General features: G+C 53.1%; 13 protein-coding genes across 13 annotated transcripts; 8 read left to right on the top strand and 5 right to left on the bottom strand.

Moving 5' to 3' along the window:
* Nucleotides 1–2011: 2011 nt before the first annotated feature.
* On the top strand, nt 2012–4389 carry PV08_08426 (uncharacterized protein; the record flags this gene model as incomplete). Its single annotated transcript, XM_016382752.1, has 2 exons — nt 2012–2096; nt 2171–4389. 2 exons carry the CDS (start codon nt 2012–2014, stop codon nt 4387–4389), a joined length of 2304 nt encoding a protein of 767 aa, XP_016233455.1.
* Nucleotides 4390–4645: 256 nt separating this feature from the next.
* On the bottom strand, nt 4646–5809 carry PV08_08425 (uncharacterized protein; the record flags this gene model as incomplete). The annotated part of the gene is made up of 1 exon (XM_016382751.1): nt 4646–5809. The coding sequence occupies one exon, from the start codon at nt 5807–5809 to the stop codon at nt 4646–4648; it is 1164 nt and encodes a 387-aa protein (XP_016233454.1).
* Nucleotides 5810–6531: 722 nt separating this feature from the next.
* PV08_08424 (uncharacterized protein) lies at nt 6532–7172 on the top strand (the record flags this gene model as incomplete). The annotated part of the gene is made up of 3 exons (XM_016382750.1): nt 6532–6756; nt 6938–7104; nt 7163–7172. 3 exons carry the CDS (start codon nt 6532–6534, stop codon nt 7170–7172), a joined length of 402 nt encoding a protein of 133 aa, XP_016233453.1.
* Nucleotides 7173–8123: 951 nt separating this feature from the next.
* Nucleotides 8124–10511, top strand: PV08_08423 (uncharacterized protein; the record flags this gene model as incomplete). The annotated part of the gene is made up of 3 exons (XM_016382749.1): nt 8124–8593; nt 8729–8957; nt 9012–10511. The coding sequence occupies 3 exons, from the start codon at nt 8124–8126 to the stop codon at nt 10509–10511; spliced, it is 2199 nt and encodes a 732-aa protein (XP_016233452.1).
* A 1128-nt stretch (nt 10512–11639) lies between these two features.
* On the bottom strand, nt 11640–12306 carry PV08_08422 (uncharacterized protein; the record flags this gene model as incomplete). Its single annotated transcript, XM_016382748.1, has 3 exons — nt 11640–11774; nt 11836–12140; nt 12291–12306. 3 exons carry the CDS (start codon nt 12304–12306, stop codon nt 11640–11642), a joined length of 456 nt encoding a protein of 151 aa, XP_016233451.1.
* Nucleotides 12307–13790: 1484 nt separating this feature from the next.
* On the top strand, nt 13791–14546 carry PV08_08421 (uncharacterized protein; the record flags this gene model as incomplete). Its single annotated transcript, XM_016382747.1, has 1 exon — nt 13791–14546. The coding sequence occupies one exon, from the start codon at nt 13791–13793 to the stop codon at nt 14544–14546; it is 756 nt and encodes a 251-aa protein (XP_016233450.1).
* Nucleotides 14547–14878: 332 nt separating this feature from the next.
* On the bottom strand, nt 14879–15259 carry PV08_08420 (uncharacterized protein; the record flags this gene model as incomplete). The annotated part of the gene is made up of 1 exon (XM_016382746.1): nt 14879–15259. The coding sequence occupies one exon, from the start codon at nt 15257–15259 to the stop codon at nt 14879–14881; it is 381 nt and encodes a 126-aa protein (XP_016233449.1).
* Nucleotides 15260–16209: 950 nt separating this feature from the next.
* Nucleotides 16210–17159, top strand: PV08_08419 (uncharacterized protein; the record flags this gene model as incomplete). Its single annotated transcript, XM_016382745.1, has 3 exons — nt 16210–16411; nt 16484–17037; nt 17088–17159. 3 exons carry the CDS (start codon nt 16210–16212, stop codon nt 17157–17159), a joined length of 828 nt encoding a protein of 275 aa, XP_016233448.1.
* A 985-nt stretch (nt 17160–18144) lies between these two features.
* PV08_08418 (uncharacterized protein) lies at nt 18145–19584 on the top strand (the record flags this gene model as incomplete). Its single annotated transcript, XM_016382744.1, has 2 exons — nt 18145–18903; nt 18958–19584. The coding sequence occupies 2 exons, from the start codon at nt 18145–18147 to the stop codon at nt 19582–19584; spliced, it is 1386 nt and encodes a 461-aa protein (XP_016233447.1).
* A 351-nt stretch (nt 19585–19935) lies between these two features.
* On the bottom strand, nt 19936–20657 carry PV08_08417 (uncharacterized protein; the record flags this gene model as incomplete). The annotated part of the gene is made up of 2 exons (XM_016382743.1): nt 19936–20571; nt 20631–20657. The coding sequence occupies 2 exons, from the start codon at nt 20655–20657 to the stop codon at nt 19936–19938; spliced, it is 663 nt and encodes a 220-aa protein (XP_016233446.1).
* A 305-nt stretch (nt 20658–20962) lies between these two features.
* Nucleotides 20963–21676, top strand: PV08_08416 (uncharacterized protein; the record flags this gene model as incomplete). Its single annotated transcript, XM_016382742.1, has 1 exon — nt 20963–21676. The coding sequence occupies one exon, from the start codon at nt 20963–20965 to the stop codon at nt 21674–21676; it is 714 nt and encodes a 237-aa protein (XP_016233445.1).
* Nucleotides 21677–21683: 7 nt separating this feature from the next.
* On the bottom strand, nt 21684–22833 carry PV08_08415 (4-hydroxybenzoate polyprenyl transferase; the record flags this gene model as incomplete). The annotated part of the gene is made up of 2 exons (XM_016382741.1): nt 21684–22727; nt 22798–22833. 2 exons carry the CDS (start codon nt 22831–22833, stop codon nt 21684–21686), a joined length of 1080 nt encoding a protein of 359 aa, XP_016233444.1.
* Nucleotides 22834–23473: 640 nt separating this feature from the next.
* On the top strand, nt 23474–27241 carry PV08_08414 (uncharacterized protein; the record flags this gene model as incomplete). Its single annotated transcript, XM_016382740.1, has 1 exon — nt 23474–27241. One exon carries the CDS (start codon nt 23474–23476, stop codon nt 27239–27241), a length of 3768 nt encoding a protein of 1255 aa, XP_016233443.1.
* Nucleotides 27242–27372: the final 131 nt, after the last annotated feature.

Raw genomic sequence — 27372 nt, 5'->3', positions numbered from 1 at the left:
CTCTGCAATGATTCCAAGCCGGGGAAATTGTCGTATCCAACGATGAGGTGAGGTGAGGTGACGGTGAGTCCAGCGTCCTTAGACGACGAGAGAGCAACTGAGGGAAAGGGCAGAAATTGAGAAGGAATGGAAGCGTGACCATACGGCTGCCAGAGGAGAGAAGGACGAAAACGAGTGGGCAGGGAAGAAAGGTGCCTGACGGAAAGGTAGTTGGTGGTGGTGTAACAAAGATGTCAAGGAGTGCGATGGGCTGCCTGCGACGTCCACGTCGACCTGGATTTCGCACTCCGGCAGCCGGGAGACCCATGTTTGCTCAGGTACAGCCGTCGCATCATTGGCCTCCGCTGATACACTCGCTTGCATACAAAAACCGCTTCGACGGGCTAGACAAGGACCAGCCTGGGACCCTGAAACACACACTAACACCGCCCTTTTTCTCGCTCATACACGCCGACACGCGCTAAGTCAGTTATTCCTTGCTGGCACGCGAAGAGAAGCCCTCAATAAGAACAGGCGTGGAAGTCATGGATCTACCAATGTTGTTGAGGTGGTGGAATGCAGACGCAGATCATTTAAACAGTATGGAAGTAGTCTTCAGATTTTGAGCAATGACCACGAGCCGCCTGTCTGGTCTACCTTAAATCCCTAGGGAGGTCTCGAATACGAGGTACAAAAGCCCGTCCACCTCTACCCCAGAATGGCCCGTGGTGAGGCCAACTGTGGCCACCAAAAGGGCCGAGCCCGCTCGTTGACAGGCGACCCGAGTGGCTACGGTGATCACTGATCGGAGACAGTCACAGAGAGAGAATGGTGATGGATTCGTACAGTCCTGCACCTCACGCCATGTTTCCCGTCGATGCTCCCCTGTAACAAGTCAAAAAAGGGCCTATGCACGACTTATTCATACTTAGCGTAGTACGGAGTACTTGTACCAAGTATAAGTGCTCTACAGTATGCTACTGTACAAAACCGCTGGCCTGGTGGCTGCAAGCCAAGCAGAGCCTAAAAGGACCGTGTAGCGAGCCTAACACAAGGAGAAACCGGGGTTAATTTTAGCATCTGCACGCCATAAATGATAAGGACCTACGCCTAAGGCACCTTTATCCATCTCAAAGCCACGTATCGTGCGGAGTACAACCTCAGTTAGATAGCTATGGGGGCTTGTTTACAGCAGGCCGAGAACTATAACTCGAGCCCAGTCCTAGCTCGAGCCATTGAATGACTCTTTTCTCCACCTACAGCACTTCCAAGATCACGTCAATCTCATCGAAGCCGATCAGATCTTTCGACTTGCCTGCCGTGGAAAAGTTACACAAGAGCACGAAATTGAGCTTAAGACTCAAATGAAGCATTCCTGTCGTACACGCACAAGGTGGGCACATCACGCAAATACATCACATACATCACACTACTGCACAACTGGAGTGCGCCGGACAGGGTGTCTACACGTGGAAGAAGATTGTCAGCTCTCGATACGGACTATGTGTTCTCGATGGCCTTTGCAGACTCCCCAAGCTCCTTCAGCGCACATGACTTGGGTAGACAGGTGGGTGTGCGATCGTTTTGCCATGATATGCACCATCTAGGTTTGAAGACAGGTGTATCAGGCCACCTCCGAGCAGACAAGATTCGAGGATTGCGGGACGTCGACTACAACATTCTTCACACTCTGCCTCTCTGCCTCTCTGTGACCCGGTAAAACACTACCTGATGAAGGACAAGACATCGCTGTCGCTCTTGCTATCCTTGCAGGGTGCAATTCAGTCGTACCTACCGTTATGCCGCCTCTCAACCGCTCGTCAATCCCTTCTCTGGGAGGCCCTTCCAGCGTCTTTTTGCTATCAGAAAATGCCCTCTCGACTGTCGTGATTCATTACTTCTGGGAAACCCTTCATATCGTGTCTGCGCTGTGCTGCAGACGTCCACTCGTTGCTTCATGTCTTGCTCTCAGCCTGCAGTTCAACTTTGATTCATTCCTTGCTCTCCCTATCGAGACAGTGTTATTGCCGCCATGGAATCTTCACCAGTCTCAGTCCCCTCGGCAAAGTCTTCCAGCAAGTCGTCCAACTCTAGCCGAGTTCCTGGAACACCAAAACGTATGTGCGATTGAACTGTGTGATCTTCACTGGTCTTGCACGAAACAGACATACTGATGCTTTCATGCTTCTAGCCCCTTTCGAACCTCCTCGAAGACGGTCTTCCCTCTTCTTCACCAAGGTATTGCAGCATGCTAGTTCCCCTAGAACTCCCGGATCGACCTTGACAAGAGCCATTGGTAAGGACAATCCCGAAATGCCGGGTCCAAACATTGGCCGTAAGAGAATGGCATCTCCCCGAACGCGTTCGGCAGCCATGCCAGGTCATGTTGCACAAATGCAGCGGCTGTTTCAGACAGCAAAGGCATCTTTACGATTCGACGTCCGCTTTGCAGCTTCAGCCACGGGGTCGATTGACTCGAGACTTCCATCAAGTCCCGAGACAGGCCATTATGCAATTGGCTCCCCATCACAATCCGATGAGGCGTTGATGGAAACACCAAAGACGGATTGGAGATATTCCACAGCGCCAAAGTTGGTTGCAGAGCTCGACCTTGACGTGCGAGAGCCGTTCCCAGAGGGTTCTCCACAACTGCCACAACTGCCCCGGGTAGATTTACACCAAGGGAGGCCAGTGGCAATGGAACCACCAAGCAGTGGCTTCACGTCCCCCGTCGCCAATCCGGTGCAAAATGAAAACGTTGTGCCTTCACCGCATGCGGACACTGACCGAAGTGACGATGAGAACCGTTGCATCCCACACGAGGAGTATCTATCACCAGATGACCTAGAACGACCAATGACACACCTCCAAGTCAGTAGTGATAACGAAATGAACGTAGATGGGACAGAAGAATCACCTATAATTTGTCACTTGAAGAGGAAGTCGGCAGACGTACAAGTTACTGTGGAATGTTCGTCAGATTCGACAGGGTCTATCCTGTTACCTCCATCGGCGAAGGCAGCTGCAGACTCAGCAAGGCTCAGGCGCGGAATGCTGAGCAGCCGGTTCCCAAAACCTCAGACTACCGAGGGAGACGACGACGACGACGACGACGATGATGCATCTTCTTCCAACTCGAGCAAGAGCGCCGTGACACCATGTCCTGATCCATTGCTACACGAAAGGACCCCAATGGTTCTTTGTCCAGATCCCGGTATGCACTTCAGCTCCTCCCCAGAATCCCCCAGTCATCGGTCGCACCCAAGGAATAAGGACCGTCAGTATCATCGTAGTCACCATCAACACCACTTGGTCTCTAACCCACCAAAATCATTCAATCGTACCACTGCAACAGGGAGCCCAATGCCTGCACTGAGGATGAAACCAGCACATAAGGCACCAGCAGGACTGAGACGGCCTCCTTATGACAATCGCCACCCTAACTCGACTCTGCTTCAGCCACCAAGACATCCACTTCGTCCACACCTACCTCCGCGAGATTACCTCTCAGGGGCGACAGAACATTTCCAGCCAGGTTGGTACTATGCCAGAGATAGTCCAGATCTTCTGACCAAGCCTGGCACGGCAATGTACTCGTTCTCAACAGCAGCTGGGAAGGTTTCTGGACACGATGCTGCTCCAGATTCGATGATTCGGGATTCTTACAGGACCGACACCTTAACACCATTGGCAAGACCTCCGAGTAGGTTCAGAAAGCACGGAGTCGCAGCCATCGCCACTGCCAGAGGCGTAAGCAAGTATTATGGGCGGTCATATGGACCAAGGCCGTCTCTCCATCAAAAGCGATCAAACGGGACACGACTGCCAGATGAAGTGAGGTTCAGAAGCAGTCCTCCTAGGTCCACCACAGATTCAGATCAGGCATATCCCACTCAGCCAAGACAACGGTCACGAGAGCTTGAAGGTCCTTCGATTGAAGTTCCAGCAAGCATCTCGACTGAAGCCGTTTCAATGGATCCGAGACTAAAGCTTGAGGATGGTGAGGATATCATTGAGATTGACGAAGAGACGAGAGCTGCAGTTCGAATGAGTCTGTATGGCGGAACCACAATTGATCCCCATGGCAGTGACGCTAGTAGAGGCCTTAAAGACCTCAGCCCCAACGTGATGCAATGGAGGAAGGGTCATCGACCTCCCAAGAGCCGGAGGAAGAGACGACCAAGCTATTGGGACACAGATCTTAAGGAGGTCATGCGAAGTCCGGCGGCTAGGCATGTCGTTAGCTCTCCAATCAAGGAAGCTGATATGAGATCACAAAAAGGGGAAGTCGGCTGTCAGAACGACGATGTGGGCGAAGAAAATGAAACTGGGCTGGGAATTCTTGAAGGCATTCCAATGCCCGCCCGGAAGAACATCGATCTTCAAGGCGATATTGCCATGGAAGGCTGAGAGCGGTAATGCGTGGAGGGGATTGAGGAGATAGACACGGCCAACACGACCAAATAGTGGATGTATGGCTAAACGTCCAGAATATTGATTTGGATGGAAACCGCACTCGGACACTGAATAGATTGAAGATACACTGTTCATCTACATATTAGCTTTACGTCACCGACCCAAAGAAGAGCATGTCAAGCTGAGCCCATATTGATGCGGATGTTCCGGTTGGCATGTCTGTTCCCATGATTTCATGCAGCTTGATATATTAGTCGAGTTTTAGCACTCGGGACCGCGGTTCTGTTCGGCTTGCCGGTGACGAGGGAGACAGTAACAAAGGGGACTTTGATGCAGGGTGAGTCCTCCTACTTTGCCCTTGTTCCAAGGTCAAGCCCGACGCGGAGACTTCGTTCTCCGTCTTGGCTCTGGCACGGTTGTCTCGGGTTTTCGATTCTGCAGGCTTTTCTGGGAGCTGGTCCCACCCATATCCGTACTCCTCGACTATGCCTAGAGCTTGACGAACTTCCCAGATGCTCATTTCGAGTTGTTGCAAGGCTGACATGGTGCCCAGGAGCTCAGGGATTGTGGAAGATACCGAGGCATTGAAATGAGATTGGCACTGACGCAAAGCCGGAGGGACAAGAATACCGTACCATTTTAGCGGGTCTTTTGAGATGGCTTCGGCTTTGGTTTTGGGTTTGGGTTCGTCTTTATCTTGTGCGTCAGAGGCTGCGATCTCATCGGAGGAAGCAGTGGGTGGTGCAGAAGATGAGGATGAGGACGATGATGATGCCAAGGTTGAGGCAGTGCCGTCTTTGGTCGTCGTGGTGGAATTGCTGTTGCTCCTGACGGAATACGTGTAGCAGCAAGGAGTTGGCTGAGACGTGGCGTGTATGGGATTTGATGATGAGGAAGACCTGGAGGGAGGAACGGATTTCTTCAGATTCGCCTGATCGTCCTCGCCGGCCTTCTGGGTATCTTTGCAGTGTTCGTCTTCTCTGGAGGGGTCTTGGTATTGTGTTGGCGCATCTTTGTTGGGAGGAGTTTCATCCTTCAACCGTCTGACCTGCTTCGTGGTGGGCTGTGACTGTGATCCGGACTGCTTGATGTATACTGTTTTCGAGGCCTTCATGCGCTCATCGTAGCCTTCTTCGCCGTAGCGTCGACCTGGGCCGAGCGTCGAGTTTCGGTTTGCCTGTGCGAGGGAATAGAAGCCCGACGCGAAGTCCTTGGACACTTGCGCTCGGAGACTGGTGTACGTGTCAAGAAGCGCTAGGTATGATGCGAGAAGGTCGTCCAGGCGCTCTGATAGCGCCTTTTCCTCGTGCTCTTCCTTCTCTTCTCTGCGAGGAGCAATATTTACGTCTTTGGTCGCTGGTATTGGAGATGTTGGTCTCGAGGAGGGAGGGGAGGGAAGATGTGTGCTACTCATGGCGCTCCGGATGGACGAGAGACTTCAGAGGGACAGCTCGTAGAAAACGAGTCTCGAGAAGAGGTTCCGGGGAGAGGACTTGTCGACTATCGGTCTCACGTAGCTTCTGGCTTCCAGTGCAGCTTTGTCGAAGGAACGGGCATGCGCATGGGCATCGAGTCGCTCGGGCTCAACTTCTCGTTCAGTAGCAGGCTGCGATGGCTGTGGAATTCGGGGTCGGTCGTATCGGGGTTTGGATGCGGCTGCGCCGACGGCGGCGATTGACGCAATGGTCAGAAATCGTGTCGCCGCCTGCGAAGACCTGAAAAGCTGTGGCATTGCGGTCATATCTGATACTGTTCTCTCGAGTTTTCTGTCTTGTACAGGTCTACTACTACTTGTTTGACGCCTCTGCAAATCTAACCCCCTGCGGACTCGTCGATATATAGATACTGGAGCTTCCGATACCTCAGGTGCCTTGTTGACGCGGCTGCTGGCAGATAAAATTCCGCCGCGGCATCTCTCTCTTTGCGTCTCTGCTCGTCCGCCCTCTGACCCGACTTATCACACCACCACTCGAGGCCAACATACCACCTGCGACACCACCACGGGCTAGTATCCTGAGATACGCACGCCTTTGCCTAGCCTGCGTCGTTTCCCCACGCCTGCGATCCCGATCGACCGCTCCACGTGAAGCATAGCTGCGGCCCCGGATCTTTTTTTTTACCCCGATCTGAGGAGAGATGGCCTCGCAGGCCCTGGCTACCGCGGCCGACACTTCGGGTTTCAGTGTCCGCAGTCTGTACCGGTTGCTGTTGAGGCAGTCGAATCAGTTTGCAAATTATAATTTCAGAATGTACGCGCGGCGGAGAACGAGGGATGCTTTCCATGAACATCAGCACGAGTCGGACGCGAGGAGGATACAGGAACTGGTGCAGAAGGGCTTGAAGGAATTGCAGATGATGAAGGTATGTTGCTTGTCCAAAAATACCTCACGCTGCATTTTGAGGACTTGTATCGAGCTTGAGAACCCTTGCTTCCGGGCGAGAATGTCGCAGATGCTGCGAGAGCGTTTTCAACAATGGGATTTCCCTTTACTGCAGAGACAGAGAGAGAGAGAGAGAGACGGAGACTGACTGTGCTGTGCAGCGACAAACGATAGTGTCACAGTTTTATCAACTGGACAGATTAGTCGTGGAAGGTGGCAAGACGGTACGTTTACCTCCCATTGTTCTATTTGTACATCTGCTGAACTTTGATGACCAGGGCGAAGAAAAGGGCAAGCATGGTGGAATAGTGCGACAGAAAGACACAGGGTAAGCTTGTTCCTCTCCAGGCTTGTCATCCTCTCTTCCATGCTGACTTTGTTTCCAGATGGGATTGATATCTCTAGATCATCTTCCCATCCCAGCGCATTGTACAGTATCTGCTACTAATATCTTGAGCAAAAGTCATATAGAAGTCCTATGAGCAGGTCGCTTTTGTGATCTCAATAACAACGCCTGTCCAATCCTCCAATAACCATTCTCATTGATTCCTGGGTCTTCTTTCGTCCTTTCTCCTTCCTGCTATGCTTGCAGTCCTGGTCCCTCGTCTTGTCCCGCCACCATTCCATGCACACAATGGCCGGCGGTCCCAGCTGGTGTTCGTGACAACCTGAACTGCAGGTTTGTTCTCCCTTCCCCAATTGAGGATCGGATTGTTATGTCTTCCTTTTGAGAGCACCCCTTTTCATTGTAACCCCTTCCTGTCCGGATGTCTTGGTCTTCTATTCATGTTTCGGCCCTCACTCACCGGGCTCGGATTATCGTGTTTCCGAGCCCTCAGCTTCTCCCGCCGCCCTAAGCCTGCCGCTTGGCATATGCTGGTAGAACAACATCTCGGCAGACTTGCCCTATACGATTTGTTAAAGCATCTGTTCATCTCTCGTTCGCGTCTTCTCACTTACTCGTCGCCATATCATCAACACCATCACCACAACTCTCTGTCGCACGCCTCTTACTCTCTTCCAACTGGCTTGTGTGTTCTTTGCGACTCTATTTTGACCAAATTGGCCTCTTCTGAGGCATCATAAAAACTGCGCAGGCAGGACAGTCGTGATCATGGCTCCGGTACGTTTTTTAGTCTCCTTTTCAATCAATCGCGCGGCAATGGGCTTTTACTGCTTCACTCCTCTCACCACCTGGTTCCTGCAAAACGTGAGGCCCAATATGGAAAGTGTGCATATTGAATTGCACTCCTTGGCACCACGGACACCCACGTTGTGCCTATCTTGTTCAAGCACCTCCGCCTCAATTCCTTTGAATTCTTTCATCCATCATCCATCAGCAACAACATGGCCGAACCTCAGTTCTCTTGTGCCTTTTGTGGCCGTGAATATGCGTTCACAACCTCTCTTTACCGGCATTGCCGGAAGACCCACGACTTGGAGGGCAGCGACCGTTCCTGGGCGTTGCCGTTGTCAACCAACACCCCCTCCGCCTCAACGGCTGCCCCTGCTCCCCCTGCTCCCCCTGCTCCCCCTGCTCCCCCTGCTCCCCCTGCTCCCCCTGCTCCCCCTGCTCCCCCTGCTCCTCCTGGTCCCCTTCCTCCTGGTCCTGGTCCTACTCCGGCTCCTGCTCCTGCTCCTCCGCCCCCGCAACCGCCTGCCCCTTTGGTTCCCGGGCTGCCACCTCCGACGGCGGCGCCGACGTACCCTCCCGTGCCTGGTGAAGCAGCGTCCTCCGCCGTGCCATCGGCTCCTCAAACGGCGGCTATCCAACAGCGCGTTGAGGAGTTGATGGCACGGCCGCTGTCTTCATTCAGGTTCCCACCCTGGATACCACCTCCTCCCCCTTCTCCTCCCCGTCAATAGTCTTCCCTTCCGGCCGCTTTTGCCCTGGTGTGGTCCCCAGAAACAACTAGCTGACTCTTCTTGGGCTGCCAGCTGCGGTCCTCTAGGACAACTCGTCACCAAGATCACTCGGTGGCGAGACGAGGGGCCAACGACTTCGACCCGACGGAGGGCCTGCCGGTGAAGAAGTACCGACTAGACAGCGTCCGCGTCTCACAAGACGCTTACTTAGACCCTCTCGACGCGGGCCGGGAGGAGCAGGGGAGGGAGGAGGACCTGTTCGCGCAGGAACTCCCCCTACCTCACTACTTCAATCAGCTCCCTGAGCTGAATCAGGTACGCGTCAAAGTCCTTCTGGCTATCATATTCCAGAACCTAACAATTCAATAGAAGCTGGTCCGAGCGGCGCGAATGGCCACTCGGGTGGTCAAGCCAGCCGTCTGGGACTGGAGGAAGAAGGAGTGGGTGAGGCCCGATGCCTCTGATTCTCGCGGCTCGGGTCGACAGGACCCCGCCGACGAGAACGGCAACCAGGAGGACGAGGAGGACGACCTCCTGGATGCAGACGGCCTGCCAGAAAAGCGACGAAAGACCGGTGCCGCGACCGAGGGTCGCTATTTTGAAATCAAAAAATGGGTGCCGATTCCGGCTGCTGTTGCTGAAAAGATGTCTGAACCGAAGTACCTCGCAGACCGACGACCAGGAATGCCCAGCCTTTATGGCAACACGAGTGTCTACAAAGCAACAAATGGGTATGGCACCCTTGGGCCGATGCCCGCAGCTGGGCTTTCGAATGGCCCTGGCTATGATCTGGGTGATGGAGCTGGGCTGGGAAATGCGACAGGTGTGCTCTCCGGATCTGGACAGCCTGCAACGCCCACTCCACGACGAAACATGCCTCCCATCAGAAAGAGCAAGAAACGCAAGGGCGGCCCTGGCAGACGCAAGGCTGTGCCTGTTGATGCGCCGGTGGAAGGAGGAACGGTCATGGAGAATGAAAATGATCCAGCAGCACATACTCCAACAGTCGAACAGGAGCAAGATCAGGAAGGTGACAGCGAAGGTGAAGGCAGTGAAGAGGGCGAAGTCATGGATGTTGACGCTTTAACCACTCAAATCGAACTTCAGCCTGAAACTCAAATGGACTCTCAACCCGACAGTCAAACTGCACAAGAGGGAACAACTGAGAAAGTTTCTTTGATGGCACCTGAGTCCAATCCTGCACCCGAAAGCGAAGCTGAAGTTTCAACTGAGATTATAACGGATCCAGTCGTTGCCACAGTCACAACAACCGACATTCGCGCCAGTGAGGATGCTACTGTCAGCGAGATCAAACCTTTGGATGTTCTTGATCAAGTCCCTTTCACATCCGAAGCCGTTGAAGCAGCTGTTATCGAAACTGAAACTACCCTCGAACCTCCAACTGATGAGCTCATTGAACCTGATCTCGTTCCGGAGCCTATTACTCAGACTGTTGTTGAGGCTGCCGCCAACAATATCACCGGACCCGTCCCAGAACCTGCTATTGAGACTGCCATCACTCCTGTTGCTCTACCAGTCGTCGAACCAGTCATCACTCCTGTTGCACAACCAGTCGTCGGACCAATCAGCGCTCCAGTTCCTCAACCAGCCGTCGAACCACTCACTCCTGAAGAACCTGAACCTGAAGTCGAACCTCAAACCGAACCTCTACCTGAACCTGGTGCTGGTACTGAAGTTGAAGTCGAAGCTCAAGCTCCCGCTCAACCCGAAAACCCACCTACAGTTCTTGAACCAACAGACAAACCCATAACCACAAACAAAAGCGACGATGAACCGAAAGAAGGTGAAGTCGACTTACTTGGCAATTTAGAAGCCGCTGTTGAAAAGGAAGCAAATGAAGCGAATTAGGATTTCGTTCTCGTTCACCGTCCTGCTCCAAATGCACATACGGAACAATCACCTCAACAGAATACCAACCAAGGCGGAATCTGGAATACCATCAGAACGACCTTGACATGGAGACCAAAAAGTAGGGAACTGGGAATTGCATGATGCATACGTACATACTATTCAAGATTGGACCTTTTTGCCCGGCTCAAATCTTTGTACACATTGAGAACAGCAACAGCAACATCATGCGAGAAAGCCTTTGGCTATTTCAACTTCACAAATCAGATGAAGAATTATTGGATGGAAGATGCAGACATGAAGATTGGACCTTTTTGCCCGGCTCAAATCCTTTTGCACACATTCAAAAAACATTCAAACAGCAGCAGCATGCTAGAAAGCCAATGGCTACTTCGACTTCACATATGAGATGAAGCATTATTGGATTAATGGTGCTTTACATAAACTGCATACATTAACAAGATTGGACTTTTTTGCCCGGCTCAATCTCTGCACATTCAGCAGAATATCAACACAACCTACGAAACCTGATTTGGCGTGGGAACATCACACCTGAGATGAAGCAATGGACTGATGGTGCATACAGAAAACTTTTGGACCTTTTTGCCCAGCTCAAATCTTTGCACACATTCAGAAGACCAACCACATAACAAAATCCAAGTCGGAGATGGAAAATACCATCAGAACATAAACTATTGGCGTGGAAGAAACATGCCTGAGATACGGAGAATTGGATGATGGAGACAAGTCTTGTTGCCTGGACAAAGAATTCTGGGGAATTCCTCGACAAACTACTCCTCGAACCGGGAACTGCAAGAAGAGAATTTGAACAAAGCATGATTAAACAATGACTGCACAGGCAAAAGCTCTCGATGATGGAGCCATGGTCTAAGAGCATCAGAGTTGCAGTGTGTATGATAATAAAAGGCAACAAACAGAAGAGCTTGCGTGGTGATTTTGCTTCATTGACTGTACTATTATGAATACATACTGGGTCACAGTTTGCAAAATGCAAACGTGAGCACCCTGCTCCCGCCACGCAAAGTGGTGAGCTTCAATCGAGGTCAACTATGCAACTTGTATTCCAGTATTTTCCCTTTCCCAAGTTCCTAATCCCAATGAAGTAGTCTAGTCGAATGGGTTGGTTCGGGTGCCCCAGTAGGTAAGGAACACGCTGAGGCCGACGGTCTCTGCTAGGCGAGATAGAACGCCCACAGCAACCACTTCTACAGGTCGGTTCTCGGTGACAAGCGCGGAGATGAGCTATTAGATGGAATTAGCGAGGTGGGATTTTCCAGGCCTGGATTGACGGATTGCGACTTACCGATGGAGAGTATGTCGCCATAAAGATCAAGCTTCCCAGATAGGCGGCGCCCTTGTAGCTGAGCGTACCGGTGGCATTGATCAGGGCGGCAACACCGTAGGTCTGGACGGCGGAACCAACAAGGGACGAACCCCAGCTTGCGGCAGCAGTGGCGGCTTCCTTGCTCTTGAAGAATTCCTCCTTGCTATCGGCAGCCTTGGCCCGGTGGTAGGTGTCACCGAACAGAGGGGCGAGAACACCCGCGGAAGCGACTTGGTTGAAGACCACACCGAGGGCGATGGCCGAAGGCTTGACCGGAGGGAGATCTAGATGAAAGCCCGACGGGCCAATTGTCAACCGGATGGTTCAGGAAGAGGAGGGCGTTGATTGCTGAAAGCTCCAAGCTCCTCGTCGGTGACGTAAAGAGCTCTCTACGTGCTCATCGAGTGGTTGGAGGGAGGAGCGAAGGGACTTACAGTGAAGAGTGGCCATTGTGGACTGGATTTGAGATGTGTGGGTTTGAAGAAGAGGCTGTGGTTGTTGTCGTTGAGAGGAACTGAGATGTAGTTTGTGTGGTAGCGTCGCGGAAGAAAGGGAGGAGATCGGGACGCTGCGAGTCTTATATGCAGGACAAGGGGGAAGGACTCAATCAAGCAACGGTGGAAGTTACGACACCATCCATCATCACGGTTGTTGCTTTCCTGTCCCTGCCATGACGACAGGGCAAAAGTGGGGAGCCCCGGGTGCGTCTGACAGAATCGAGCCACCCATGTCAGGCTGGCGCACCGGTACCGAGTGGTCTGACGGGGCCATTTTCCGCATTGACGTCACTACCGGCGTCGAGGAAGGACAAAGCTGAAGCTGGGAAGTGGCACCTGATTCGAGCCAGTTCCAGTTCTAGTGAGTTGCCCAGGCCGAGGCGTTTTGTCCCGAGGACGCTGGGACGCTCCTTCTGCTCTCGATACCACCACATACGTGGACAATGCGAGTACATATATTATGTATGTATATAGAAGTATCGACAGCTGGGGCAATCGGCCATCTGTACGAGGTACTTTTAATGCGCCCCCCGGATTCCTGGCAGCGATATCCGTGGATCCCATCCAATCAATTCTCTGGCCCCGGGACCTGGTATCTGTAGGCTTATCAGTCAAGACTTATCAGTGCGAAAAAGGACAATCGGCACTTTGTCTGCACCAAGAATGAGGGCAGATGGGAACGAGTAGTGCAGCCCCTTGCATGCTCTGGACCATTTACTACCTGGGTAAAGAAGGGTCTAGATGGTGAAGCACCTACCTATCTACTAGTGCCTTGCAATGTTTATGATATTCCCCGAATATAATTTATTGTATGTAATATTTACGTCCATCCTCCATAAATACGAAGTAGGGAGTGTTGCTACTTTATATCCCCAGTCCCATACAGCATCGAAGCTTATTAGGAGTCGACGTTTCAACTCCAAATAATCTACCTCCAGGCACCTGGGTAGGCACGCAGGTACCTAAGGTACTCACTCTTATGGGCCCTTGCTTTTGGGCCGAGTCAACAAAACTGAGAGGGGCATTTTATGGTGTCGGCTTAGTCAGAAACCCGTCGAACATAGAACACATTATTTGTTCCGTCTAATTACCTACCTTGGGTACTGTTCCTCGCGACACCCCGATATCACGCTGCCACCAAAACAGCCCAAGCGGCCTATATCGAAGGCCCAGTTAGAGGCAATGAATACGAAAATGAGTAGTAGTCGTCATCAGCAACTCTGAGAGTGGCATGCGCATACGCCACGCCGCTCTCACCAAAATGCCATCGCATCACCACCAGCCTTGATCAAGTCCAAACGAAACGACAGACGGCGCACAACCACTTTTTCTCTACACACACATAGACACACACACACAGACACTATCTCTCTCCCTGCCTCCCTCCCTCTACCCATCCGATCCGAAAGACTAGTTCTGCCTGACCTGCCTCGAGCCATGACACCCTCACGGTCTTCGTCTCCAGAGGAGCAAACCGATGTCTTCTCGCTAGACACCAGTCTGATCCCGCCGCGGGAGAACAAGGTCGCAGGAACCACAAGCATCACCTTTGACGGTATCCTCCCTTGTTGTGGCACCGCGGACTCCTCCTACGCCCATGGCGCACCGCTTCTCCTCCACGAAGACCTGCAAGAGGGCTGCGGCGGCCAGCTCTGGCCCGCGGGCATGGTGCTCTCCAAGTACATGCTCACGCACCACAAGACACAGACGCTCCGGGGAAAGTCGGTCGTGGAGATCGGCGCGGGCGGCGGCCTCGTGGGTCTGGCCGTCGCGCTGGGCTGCGAGGTCGACGCGGACAAACCCATCTACATCACCGACCAGGTGCCGATGTTCGCGCTGATGCAGAAGAACATTGCGCTGAACAATCTGCAGGGACGCGTGAAGGCCGAGGTCTACGACTGGGGCACGCCGCCGCCCGCCGGCATGCTGGCGCCGGGACAGTATCCGGACGTCGTGCTGGCCGCGGACTGCGTCTACTTTGAACCCGCGTTCCCGCTGCTGCTGACCACGCTGCAGGACTTGATCGGCCCGTCGACTACGTGTTACTTTTGTTTCAAGAAGAGACGAAAGGCCGACATGCGCTTCATCCGCGCCATGATGAAAAAGTTTGCGGTCGAGCACGTCCAGTACGACGGTCGAGAGGCGGATCAGCGCGAGGGCATCTTCCTTTACACAGTGCAACGAAGAAGATAGATGGTGCTCGCAGACCAGTAAAGAATTATTTTTCATGGCATCAGCATGCCAACAAAGAATTCATAGAACAACATCAAAGTGTCATTGCAACTGGTGGTATCTCATAACACAAAACAAGAACATATTGTACAGTAAAAGTAGCCCCATGGCCTCAAAGCCATGGTACTTAGGTCCTTTGTTGGCTTCATTCGGCTCGTTAAAACAAATACGTCAAGTTCAAAAGAGACTCTCTGTCTCGCCATGTTGAACGCAGTGACTCGGACCAATCTCGATCACCGAGTCGTGGTCTTGCACGGTGCCGATACGAGTCCTGGCCTGAATCTTCGGGTCGCCTAGTAGTATCGTCGTCGACTCCCCCTGCCGTCGGTCCCATGCATACGTCTAGTCCCTGCGGCTTTCTCACCAGGGCGGTGAGTGACGGTGCCCTTGAGCTTGAGCATTGCTCCTGAGACCTTGTCGCCGATGCTGGTCTTGCGTTTGTGGTGTGTAGCTGGGGCGGCGGCACGTGCGCGTCGAGTACGACGAGGAGCGCGGCCGGTGGCTGCGGTGCTGCGAGGGGTGGTTCTTCCCCTCAGCCGCTGCATGAGCGTAGGCTTTCTAGCTACGCCGCCAGCGCCAGTGCCAGCGGGGTGGTGTGTCGTTGTGGTAGTGGTTGTCACGGTAGTGCCGCCTGGATGACGGCGACTTCGTGTCTTGCCTAGCCCGAGAACCATGTTGATTGAGTTGGTTTAGGTTGAGTTGGATACGGGTATATTTCTTTCCAAGTAGAACTGATGATGATTATGAGTATGGGGATGTCGGGGAAACGAAAGATAAGTTTGTCGAAAGTGGCAGACTTGCTCGGTCTTTTATCATTCTCCCATTGCTCACCTTTGGAGTGACGAGCTGCCTTGATCGTCGTAGGTATGACCGGTTCGACGTCATTTCTGTGGAAGAAGATACACCTGTCGACGTTCGAAGGATGGCAGAATAGTGCGCTATACTCAGGGTCCCATGCTAGAGAGGATGGAGAGAAGCAGGTTTTCGATCATGTCGAGAAGGCTGGCCGCAACGTCGCCGGCGTCAACCAATAACTATCCCTGCAACACGCCACGACGGCAAGCTTGGCTGACGCATAGCTTTGTTTGTGCCAGGGATTCTATCTCGATCTCTGTCACTGTCCAGCACACCATCGAGACCTCCAAAGCGATCTTGATTGGGTGCCACAGTCTGCGAGTCGATCTGGGTCAGTGATGCAGGGAATTGTTTTCGCGGGCAACACTGGCCTGTGGCTGTGCAGCTGCTGAAGGGAGCGAGTATTCGTACTCATATCTCGTACTCGTGGAGGGTTTAGACCCCAGTTGTGCGTGTCCACAGCTGTAGGAGTTCCATTATCTAAGCAGTGACCTTCATTGGGATGCGTACGGGTTACCCTACATTCAAAGCTCATAAGGAAGAGAAGGTTTGCTCCAACATAAGAAACGGCACGATGACCTTGTGTCGAGATCGATGGCCGAATGAAAAGGAAATACACAAAGTTGAGTCGCATACAATCAACATGAGGTGCCCAGAAGCTGTTAAGTTGCATTCTTTCCCTTCCTCCCATCCGACTAGACTCTACTCTACCATCCTCTCACAACACTCGACCTCCTCTGCTCAGATAAGCCCTCCCTCCTGAGACACAATGAAGAAGCCTGTTATGAACCGTCGAAATCGCCCACTAACATTCCAATCGAATCGTTCTGTTGATGACATCCGGAACCCCGCCAGCCCCAAGTCTGTCTCTTTCACAAGTCACGACCACAATCGAAGCGGACGTGGCTCTGCTAAACGCGGCTCACACCGAATCTCGAAGGTGAAAGACAATGACACCAACCCCAGCCCGAGTTCTGTCCTTGCGGACAACCTTACAGGCAGGAAAGATGAAGCCACATGTTTCTTGCACTGACAACGAGTAGGACAGCTTGATCGTTATCGAAGCAGTGTTCACGATGCAGTCACAAAGGATTTCGACAATGTCGAGAAGAACTTACTCACAAGCCTCGAAGAGCTCTCTGTCGATTTCGACAACCATATTGGCAAGCTGACTAGCATCGAGGAGCCCCTCGGGAAGCCTTTTGCTACTGAGACATTGAGCATCCTCAAAGAGGGAGATGAGCAACAGCAAGAAGTTCTGCTACAAGATCAAGTCGCCGCGTTTCGGAAGCTGAGGGCAGACAAGGAGGAGATACTGCGCAGGCTTTGGGAAGAGTGGGAGGGCACACAACTTCAACTCATAGGACTGGCGGCGGAAGTTCTCGGTCAGGATGCGTTGACCTTTGCCCAAGTCCGAGACGAGGACCTGAAACCTGGTCAGAGAGAGAAGCTGCAGAGTACGCTTACAAACGCTCAGAGACTGTTTGACAAGAAGCGCGAACATCAGGAGGGTTTGCAGCAACACCTGGGAGCATTCGAGGAGAACATCGGTCAAATCGCATCCAAGACTGAGAAGACTGTCGTGGAAATGCAGCAGGTGAGTATGGGGTTTGCAACCGATGGTACATCTCGCTCACTCTGCCACAGCAATACAATACACAGAAAAGCAAGCTGTTCAAAGGGCTACATCGACACATCGAGCTTCTCGCCGCGTTGTAAGAGGGGCACAAGGCTTCGTCCGCTACCGGTGGGAGTCCATGTCATCACTACTCCTTCGGATGGCTTTCTGAGTGAACTTGCTCTATTCAAAGTAACTCGACTCGGGGCCAATGATCAGACTCCGAGCAGAAGCGAAATGTGTCTGCGACTTGTACAGTCCCTATGCTATGCTCAACCGAGGGTATCCAACCCAACCGCGAATAACCGACCCATCGCTCAAATGGCTGGAAAATCCGAGTCCTCTTCCGCAGTGGATCTGATTGACATCCGCTTCTGCCACTTCTCCAATCCATAGGCGTAACATTGTTATCTCTGGCACCTTTTGTTTTCCAGAAGGATACCCAGGATTATCGGACGGGCCGTTCGCGAGCCGCTCATGTGCACGGCTATCTAGCGATTTTACAGACGAGGGGGCAACACGTACCGCGATGATGTACTTCGAAAGGCGCGCATGTTGGTCTGTAGAATGAGGTTAACTCGGAATCCCCAGATGTCCTACAACTCTCTGATATGACCACTTTGTCGCCGTGGACCGTCTTTTCTCCAGCAGATGAAGCGAGGTCCCACTATTGTACGTCCTTGTCCAAGGCAACCTACGTAACTTGTGGTATTGTACCGAAGATTTCGATTTTTTCCCCCTCAGCGCACTTTGATCATGGCGTTGAGATTGTTGTTCCACTCGAGCCGACATGGCCAGTAAATACTTTCCTACATGAGTCACGATGTAGCCCTGCCCAGCAAGTAAGTGCCTGGCATACAGGTAGTATATATCCATCTCTCTTCCTCTCTCTCTGTCTCCTCTCTGAATGCTGTACTTTGTTGCAGTAGGAATAAAATCCATTAACACTTACATTCCCCTTTTGTGTGAAAGGCCCCCCTTTGTGGCAGGCACCTTGAAGTACCTATCCATATATACAGCCCCCTTGAATCGCTCCCCTATCTTGCAAGGAGGCAAGGTCCCTCGAGAAGAAAAGAAAGAAAGACGATGTCTCCCTCAGCCATCGCCCGCACATCTACGTCCTCACCGACGCTAGACAGCACGGCGAAACTCACCAAAGCAGGCACCGAGTCCATCTTATCGCAAACGCAAAGCCACAACAACAGCAGAAAAATCCCCGCCGTTGCCGTCGTGGCAGATCTCGACGCGTCAAAATGCACAGTCACACGCACCGCGAGCCCTAAGCCGGTTCCGGCGCTGGACTCTCCCGAAGTGCTCTCCCAGTCGTGCACGACGGACCACATGCTCACGGCGCGCTGGACCGAGGCGGCGGGGTGGGAAGCGCCCGAGATCAAGCCGTACGGCGCGCTGTCCATCATGCCGACGGCGTCGGTGCTGCACTACGCGACCGAGTGCTTCGAGGGCATGAAGGCGTACCGCGGCGTCGACGGCAAGGTGCGCCTGTTCCGCCCGGACCGCAACGCGCAGCGGTTCCTGCAGAGCGCGACGCGCATCGCGCTGCCGGGCTTCTCGACGGCCGAGTTCCGGAAGTGTCTGGAGCGCTTCGTCGGCGTCGAGGCCAGGAGGTGGCTGCCGGCGTCCGAACACGAGAGGTTCGTGTACCTCCGTCCCACGATGATTGCGACCGCCCCGGCCCTCGGCGTGCAGAGGCCCAAGGAGGCCCTGATGTACATCATTGCCGTGCTCTTTCCGAGACTGGACGAGCCGAGGACGGGGCTGGCGGCGCCAACACCGGACGGCACCGCGACGAGCTCAGCTGGACCGCCGCGCCCAGCGATGAACGGTGTAAGTAACGGACACGGACACGGACACGGACACGGTGCTGTCGGCGTACTCCAGACGACGACGACGACAGCCAACAACAACGACAACAACAACAACAACAAAAAGGGTATGCGCTTGCTTGCGTCGAGGCACGACATCATACGTGCGTGGCCCGGGGGGTTCGGGAACGCCAAAGTCGGCGCGAACTACGGGCCGAGTCTGATTGCGCAGGGAGAGGCCCGGGCCAGAGGCTACGATCAGATCCTGTGGCTGTTTGGAGACGAGGCCTTTGTCACCGAGGCCGGCGGAAGCAACTTCTTCGTCTTGTGGCTCAACGAGGACGGCGAGAGGGAGCTCGTCACCGCTCCTCTGGGAGACGGGACCATCTTGGAAGGTGTCACGAGGGCGAGCGTGCTGGATCTCGTCCGGGCGAGGGGCGATGTCAAGGTCGTCGAGAGGAAGTTCACAATGCACGAAATTGTCCGCGCCGCGGACCAAGGCAGATTGCTCGAAGGTTTCGGCGCCGGGACCGCCTTCTTCATCGCCCCCGTGTCCGATGTGCATTTCAGAGGCCTCGATGTCGTGTTTCCGCTGGGCAAAGGAGAGAGGGCCGACTTTGCAATGGGCATCAAGGACGAATTGAAGAGCATCATGTACGGACGTGTCCAGCACGAGTGGGGCGTTGTGGTTGACGAGCTGTGATGAGCGCAGGAGAGAGATATTGCGGTTTCATGAATCGGGGATGAGAACAAGTGGGACACGTTGTCGTTTTTGCGTACAGCATCGGCTGTTCTGGGAGCAGGAGTTCAGGGCGGAAAATGGATTCACATATATTAATGCAGGCAGGCCACCTTGCGATGGAGCATGCCGTGAAGAAACTTTAGATTTCGAGATAGAGCATTTCTTACCCACGTAGCATGACCAGAACACAATTGAGTCGCATGAAACAAAAAAGACCGTCACAGAAGGCGATGCATTGGGTTGTACATAGGCGATCTTTCGGCGTAAGAGCCTGGTATTAACATATCGTACAGTGGTTCGCTAGCTAGCTGCTCATGAAGACTCGCCCTTTGCATCTTTCGACCGAGCCCCAGTACTTTGCTCTGTGGTCTCTCGCGCTGCCTGTGCCTGTTGACCTTCGGAGTCTGTCTCGGGGTTCGCGTCGTCCTCGATGATGACCTTCTTCTCAGCCAGTAGGTCGGCCAAGCTGCCGTCCTTGTGCATGTTGATGAGGATGTCACAGCCGCCGACGAACTCTTTGTCGACGTACAACTGTGGAATCGTCGGCCAGTCGGAGTACTCCTTGATACCTAGGGTCCCATTGATCAGCGAATTGCCCCTGGACTTCAATCTTTCCTCGGCGTCTCTCGTCGTGCGAGGGATGGGGGCGCTCGTGAACATACCACTCCGTAGCTCTTCATCCTCAAGCACGTTGAATGCCGTGAACTTTCGGGGATCTACGCCCTGCAATCCTAGTATTTGAATCGACGTTCTCGAGAATCCGCACTGGGGTGTCTCTGGGGTTCCCTTCATGAAAAGGACGACGGGCGCCGACGCGACGGCCTTGTCGATCGCGGTGCGAACTTCCTGAGAAAGTAGTCGGGTCTGGCTGAGCGACGCGGAAATCCTGGGTAGGAGGGTGGTGGAGGTGGCGCGAGGAGAGAATGCGGCGAGGGCGCCGCGGAGGGCCTGCATCAAAGCTTGTCAGCCCAGAAACTGGCACTTGATCAGTAGGGCTGGAGTCTTACCGGCGTCCTAAGTGAACGTTGGAGCATGTTGACGAAGTGTGAAAATGCAGAAATAGAACTCGCAGTGAGGTGAATGTGTAAGTAAGTAGGTGAAGACGATACAGTGCGGGCGAGGAAAATGCTCGGGGATGATGTCAAAATGTTGACAAATTAGTGATCCCGTCGTCTTGTCGGGGAAGAAGAGCCAGTTCCATCCAGCCTGCGCCATATATTGGAAATTCCAACGGGAAAGCCTTCGTTTTACTATATCAATGGGAAGTTGTCTCGTCCTGTGCCTTTGAGCGCTGCTCTATGTCCGGACTTCAATCCCATACGTTTACTGAGACTTCGAAATGGCGTCCGTGACCATCTCCGATCGCTTCTCTGCGGCACCGCACGCGAACGATGGAAAGCATCACATCCTGCTGGGGGCCAGCGGCTCCGTCGCTACGATCAAGATCCCTAACATCGCACAGGCTCTGTCTCGACATCCCGACGTGTCAATCCGCATTGTGCTGACCCGTTCGGCGGAGGAATTCCTACAAGGCCAATCGGCCGAACAACCTCTTCTCGAGTCCCTGCAGAAACTGCCAAATGTGGACGGCATATACCACGATGAAGACGAATGGTCGAAACCCTGGGTCCGGGGTGATAGTATACTGCATATCGAATTGAGACGATGGGCGCATGTTATGCTCGTTGCACCTCTGTCTGCCAACACTATGGCGAAGATGGTCAACGGCATCAGTGACGGCCTTCTGCTCAGTGTGATGCGCGCATGGGATACTACCGGCCTGGTCGACAGTAGAAAGAAGAAGATCTTCGTCGCACCCGCCATGAACACCGCGATGTGGAGGCATCCGATCACGCGAAAGCAGATCAAGGTGCTGGAACAGGACTGGGGAAATGATCAAGATGGATGGGTCAGAGTGCTGAGACCCATGGAGAAGGAACTGGCTTGTGGAGACGTTGGTGATGGCGCGATGATGGACTGGAGAAATATTGTACAGCATATCGAAACTCATCTAGATCTTGTGGTACAGAAAGACGGAGTCAATGGTCAGTGAGGGTGACCTAACCAAGCACGGCGTGATGCACGACTGTGCTGGGCTCTTCTCTCGTACGGCGATAGAGGTAATCGCCCAACAGACCAAAGGAAACGACACCGCCCGTGAGCCACGCACCGTTTTTGAACCACCACCAACAGTCCTTGACATCCTTAATGTTGACTCGTCGGATCATCGTGGCCAAAGTCAACGCAGCACCTCCGCAACTTCCAACAAAAAACACAGGACCCGCTCCGGCAAAGTATCCGGCCGCTACCAACAGGCCGACTTGGGTGGCAGAGAAGACAGAAAGAGCTGCTTTTGCGTTGTGCTCGTGGGCTTGGGCGATCGATTTGATGCCTGCCTTGGCATCATCTTTGATGTCCATATATGCATAAATCATGTCATACACCAAGGTCCAAGATACGCAGCTGGAATAGAGTGCTGCAGCAGCCGCGACTGCGGAGGGATTCGAGACCAGGTCAATGCCCAGCGCGGGGAAGCCCATGATGGCACCCCAAGAGAACGTCAAGCCGAGTACGAACTGAGGGTAGTGAGTGACTCTCTTGGCCAGGGGATATGTAGTGACCAGGAGAAGGCTTGGTACGGCGTAGTAGAGGCAAGGGAGAGGGAATTGCAGAAGTATCGCCAGACCCGTAAATAGCTGAGCTCCTAGATATACAATGGCATTTTCGACAGAAATTGCTCTCCGGGCGATTGGTCGCATTCTTGTCCGCTCGACATATGGGTCTAAGTTACGGTCCCAAAGATCATTGATGGTACAGCCTGCTCCTCTCATTATAAGAGCTCCAGAAAAGAACAAAGCTGTTGTGGTAAGCACTTCGACTGGAGTCGCCATAGGCGCAGCCATGGGGGCCGCGAGAAGAGTTGAAAACAGGCATGGGAAGAAGAGATAGTATGTGCCTGCTGGTTTGTCGAGGCGGATTAACTCGGCATATGGGATCCAAGAGGCTGGTAACTTGGATATGAAGCCTGTCGTCGGTGGCCTATACGTGGTAGGCAGCTCGTGAATCGGCAGAGGCTTGACTGGCGGCTCTGTGGTTCCTGTTGACTTGAAGCGTATTTGGCTCACAGGAATGAGACGCAAAGACTTCGTTCTCTCATATCGACCACTTGCACACCTTGGCCAGCTTCGTGAAGACGTCGTCAATGACCATGAAGCCGAGGGATATTGTTGAGGACTCTTTTGCAAACATCTACCAGCCAGCCTTGCGTGAGCTGCCACTAAGCCTCGTGTCATGGCTCCAACGACCGCCTGCAACTCTCCAGCCTCAAAGCTTGTGAATGGCGTTTACCATCAAGCAGAAACCGCTCTCATTATCCCGTAAGTCTGGCAAAGATTGAAAATCCTGTGACACTCGCTTTCCTTCAACAACTCGTCGGAGCTCCAAATAAATTATCGCTGTTTCCTAATTGGGCACAAGTCGCGAACATCTTCCTCCGCAAAGTCGCGTGTCCAGTCACTGTTCTCCAGGCAACTCGCTTGTTAGAGGGTACTCCCCACGGTTCATTTACCCTGTACTTCCTGCCTCAAACAAGGTGACCTTATTTCATTCACTCCCTCAGCCAGTCATCTTTCACTCCAGCCTCATTTCGATCTGTTTCTTGATGATGAAGTGCTGGTGAAGGCCGCTCTCTGCGGTGGTCACCAAACCTCGTCCAGACATACCACTTCTCGCTTCGCCCGCTTGTCCTTTTAACGCCATGAGAATCGATAAGAAGAGACGCTGGTCCTATCGGAGTTTATGTCGAACGTAGTACCAGACCGCCGCCGTTAAACCCTCTCGACGGTCCAAAATGCCTTCCGCGAAGCCATGCGCGGCCTTCGAGCCGATCCCACCGGACTTCGATCTTCAAGCCTTGGTCGAGTCGACGCCGAACTTTGAGTGGGTTGTGCGCATCCATTGCGACATGATAGATCACCGAGGCCTAGAGGATTTTGAAAAGCTGGTGCTGATGCATGTCATACTGGGCGGAAAACCACTGGTAGTCGAAGGCTACGAGGCACGACTGGACAAGTGGACATTTGCGCTACAGTGGCTGCGTGACAACTGCGGCTCCAAGGTCGAGCATGCCAGAGATCTGACCAAGAAGCTGAATGTCCCACTCACCATCGGTCACTACCTGAACAACATGGCCTTACTCACAAATCAGTGGACACCCCGAAATTACAAAGATCCCGAACGGCAACGCATGTACCTCAAGGATATCGATTGTCCCCAAATTTGGCATGATAAGCTAGCAGATGTGATTCCACCTTCTCTATTCTATCTGAACGAAAGCACAGGCGATGTGGGAGGCTTCGGTGCTGTAGACGAAAATGACCCTAACAGGCCCGGGATGCGAAAAGGGCGCGGAATCGCGAAATCCGGCGACCTGATGAGCAGTTTGCCCAAGGAGATGCGTGCGGAAAACATGATGTGCTACATCGGTCACGAAGGAACATACACTCCTGCTCACAGAGAAATGTGTGCTAGCCTGGGCCAAAACATCATGGTTGAGGCCTCGACTGGAGCACCAGAAGACGGCAAACCCACCAAACAAGGTTCTTCGATATGGTTTATGACGGAAAGTAAAGAAAGAGCAGTGGTTTCAGAGTACTGGTTGTCGAGGCTCGGCCACGATATTGAAATTGAAAACCATTTTGCACAGATCAATGCCTGGAAGAGTGCCCCCTTCAAGACCTATGTTGTTGAACAGAACCCCGGAGACTTTATCCTAATTCCTCCTTTGGCACCGCATCAAGTCTGGAATCGGGGCACACGCACCATGAAAGTGGCTTGGAACAGAACGACAGTGGAAACGCTGGAAATGGCCATGCGTGAAGCGCTTCCCCGAGCAAGGCTGGTCTGCCGCGACGAGCAATACAAGAACAAAGCCATCGTCTACTACACCTTGCAAAAGTACTCGAAGCTGCTCAAGTTGGCTGAGAAGTTCAAACAGAGAGCAATGGGCTTAAAGCATAAGATGACCAATGACACCAAGGTTCGACAGTTGCAGAAGGATTTCCGTAGACTTCACCAGCTGTACACAGGGATTCTCGTCTCGGAAACCTTTTTGCCTGACAAGCAGGAAAAGAAGGTTGAGCTCATCCCGTACGACAGCAACATCACTTGCTCTTATTGCCGGTGCAATATCTTCAACCGCTTCCTGACATGCCCTAGCTGTGTGGGGGAACTTCCGAACGGTGAGGAAGACACGTACGACATATGCATGGATTGTTATGCAATGGGCCGGAGCTGTGCCTGCATTTCCAAACTAAGGTTTGTGGAGCAGTGGTCGTGGCCAGATTTGCTCCGAAAGCACGAGGACTGGCGACATCAGATCTTGCAATATGAAGGCAGAGTGACAGAGAAGTCTCCTGTCTCCCTTAAGACGGAATTGGATCGCCTGGGAAACAAGAGAACCTTGGCTCAAATATGTCAGCTTGAGCTTGCAAGAAGACCATTCAATGACATCCACCGCCCTCCGTCCCCTACTTCTCCGCAGGATGATGATGCCGGAGAGCCCGAAATTGACGACAACGGGAATGTCAAAAAGAGGAAGAAAGCTCGCTCCAAGAAATATCTCAACCAACATGCTCGATGCCACATTGACGGGCACTGGGAGCCGAGATGGAAGCAGGCATCATGTTCAACCTGCGACAGGAAGTACTGCTATGGTGTTTTATTCCGCGCTTATGATATGCAGCCTCAACAGATCCTGGCGGATCCAGACTGGCAGTGTCCAAGCTGCCGCAACATATGTGCTTGCCGAGTCTGCCGGAAACGTCCAGGTTATACGCCATACATACCGTCAGGCACAGTTCTCGGGCACGACACCAGAGCTGTAGCCGATCCCAGATCCGTTGAGAGTCTCGTGGACTTCAGCTATTCCAACCTTGGCTGGATTCAGAAAGCGGGAGATAACAGCAAGCTAGATTCACATCGAATGAAGAGACGCCGAACCGAGGCAGACGCTGCTTTGGCAGACACGCCACAGAGCGGTAAGTTGGGGGATAATTATGTCGACGACGCTGTCGATCATGATGCCGTTGAGGACGGAATCCTGAGACTTGCCCAACAAGAAGGAATACCTATCGACCCGGCATTAGGTCTGGGCGCATCGCCTGACGAATCCCTGCTTGACGATGATGATATCTTTGAGGAGCATCCTGAGGGCCTCAGACAGGCCAACGCAACACCTCCAGATCAACCGCCCTGGGTTCCAGCTGGTGGTGTAATCCGTGATTCTGAGCATGCTTATGATCCTACAGAAGCAATCACATATGACTATCCGGATCCGGATCTTGGCCGACACCTGACCCTTCCGACCGACGAAGAGCAGAATGGTCAACCTCCAGCTTATGCGCCAGCCGTGGCCGATGAATCCGCGGAGATTGAGATGGTGGTACGGAAGCGGAAACGGAAGGTGGATGATGGAGATCGACCCTGGAAGTACCGAAAACCCGCGATCAAGAACAAGAAGCAAAGAAAGTCACTCATCGTTAAGTTACCTGTCGACAAGGAGAAGCTCAATCAAGTCGACCAAATGATAAATGTTGCAAAGCAAGCCCTAAATGGAGCACCGGAAGTTCCAGTGCCTGTCATTGGGTCGGATCTACAGGCCCTCAATGCCGCAGAAGGAAACCCGCAACAGACGTCCAAAAGAAATCGGGGTGTTGAACACACAATCGTTGATGTCGATGAAGAATTCACTCCTGGCCGCTCCCGCGATCGTAGGAAGTCTGCACCAGACGGAGCATCGAGGCCGTCGGCAGATCCTGAAATTACAAGGCGCACTACGAGAATGCTGAATATCCATTTTGAGGAACCGGACGAAGAGGAGTTCAATGACGTCCTTCCACTGTCCAGAGAGACCAGGACTAAACCCACGCCAAAGGTTGTACGACTTGAAGAGCCAGATTCCGACTCCGATGGTGACTCAGGCACCAGGGAAGTGAGTGTCGATGATCTCGAGACTTCGGAGCCAACTCCACCTGTCAAGATGGCCGTAGATCCAGCGCTGAAATCGAAGCCGGCAGCACCTCAGCAGTCCGCGCTTCGTAACAACCACGTACCTTCCGCGAGTAAAAGTCAGTCCATGCTACCACCTACCGACACTGGACCAAGGAAAGCAGCAGGGAAGATGCCATCTCTCACTACGAGCAGCAGTATGAGGGCACTAGAAGTTGCGCAGGCCAATCGGCGAGCTAAGATGGCGGCTTTTGAAGATATCGAGAATGACTTGGACGACTTTGACGACTTTGATTCATCTTCGGAAGATTCATTCCCGGCCAAATCGGCTAGTCTCCCGAAGCAATCTGCTGCGGCTACGAGACCTCCGGCACAGCCCACTGTTGTTAACGGCCACACCAACGCTGCGCAAACTCAGCACCAGGCAGGTTTAGTTGCTGCTAAAGCCTCAGTCGCCGACTGGGGGGAGAGTGACTCTGATGACGGACCATCAGCCCGAAAGCCGGCACCAGGATGGACTAGTGTAAATGGAAAGACGTCGACACGTGGGGTGGCGATAAAGCCCCCTACTCCCAAAAAGCGCGGCAGACCGCCAAAGTATGTCTTTTGACTCTGGCTCAAGGTGTTGTTGCATGGAACGAGATTTTGAAGCCATTTTGCTATGGTTGGAGCGGATGTTTAGGGGTTGGTTGGTTGGAGGAGAGCTAGCAGCCATATTTTGGCCCTGTTTAGGATGTAAGA

The sequence above is a fragment of the Exophiala spinifera genome (genome assembly GCF_000836115.1).
Source record: "Exophiala spinifera strain CBS 89968 unplaced genomic scaffold supercont1.6, whole genome shotgun sequence".
Lineage (NCBI taxonomy): Eukaryota > Fungi > Ascomycota > Eurotiomycetes > Chaetothyriales > Herpotrichiellaceae > Exophiala > Exophiala spinifera.
Note: the sequence above shows the minus strand (reverse complement) of the source record. Positions and strands in the feature narration are given on the sequence as shown.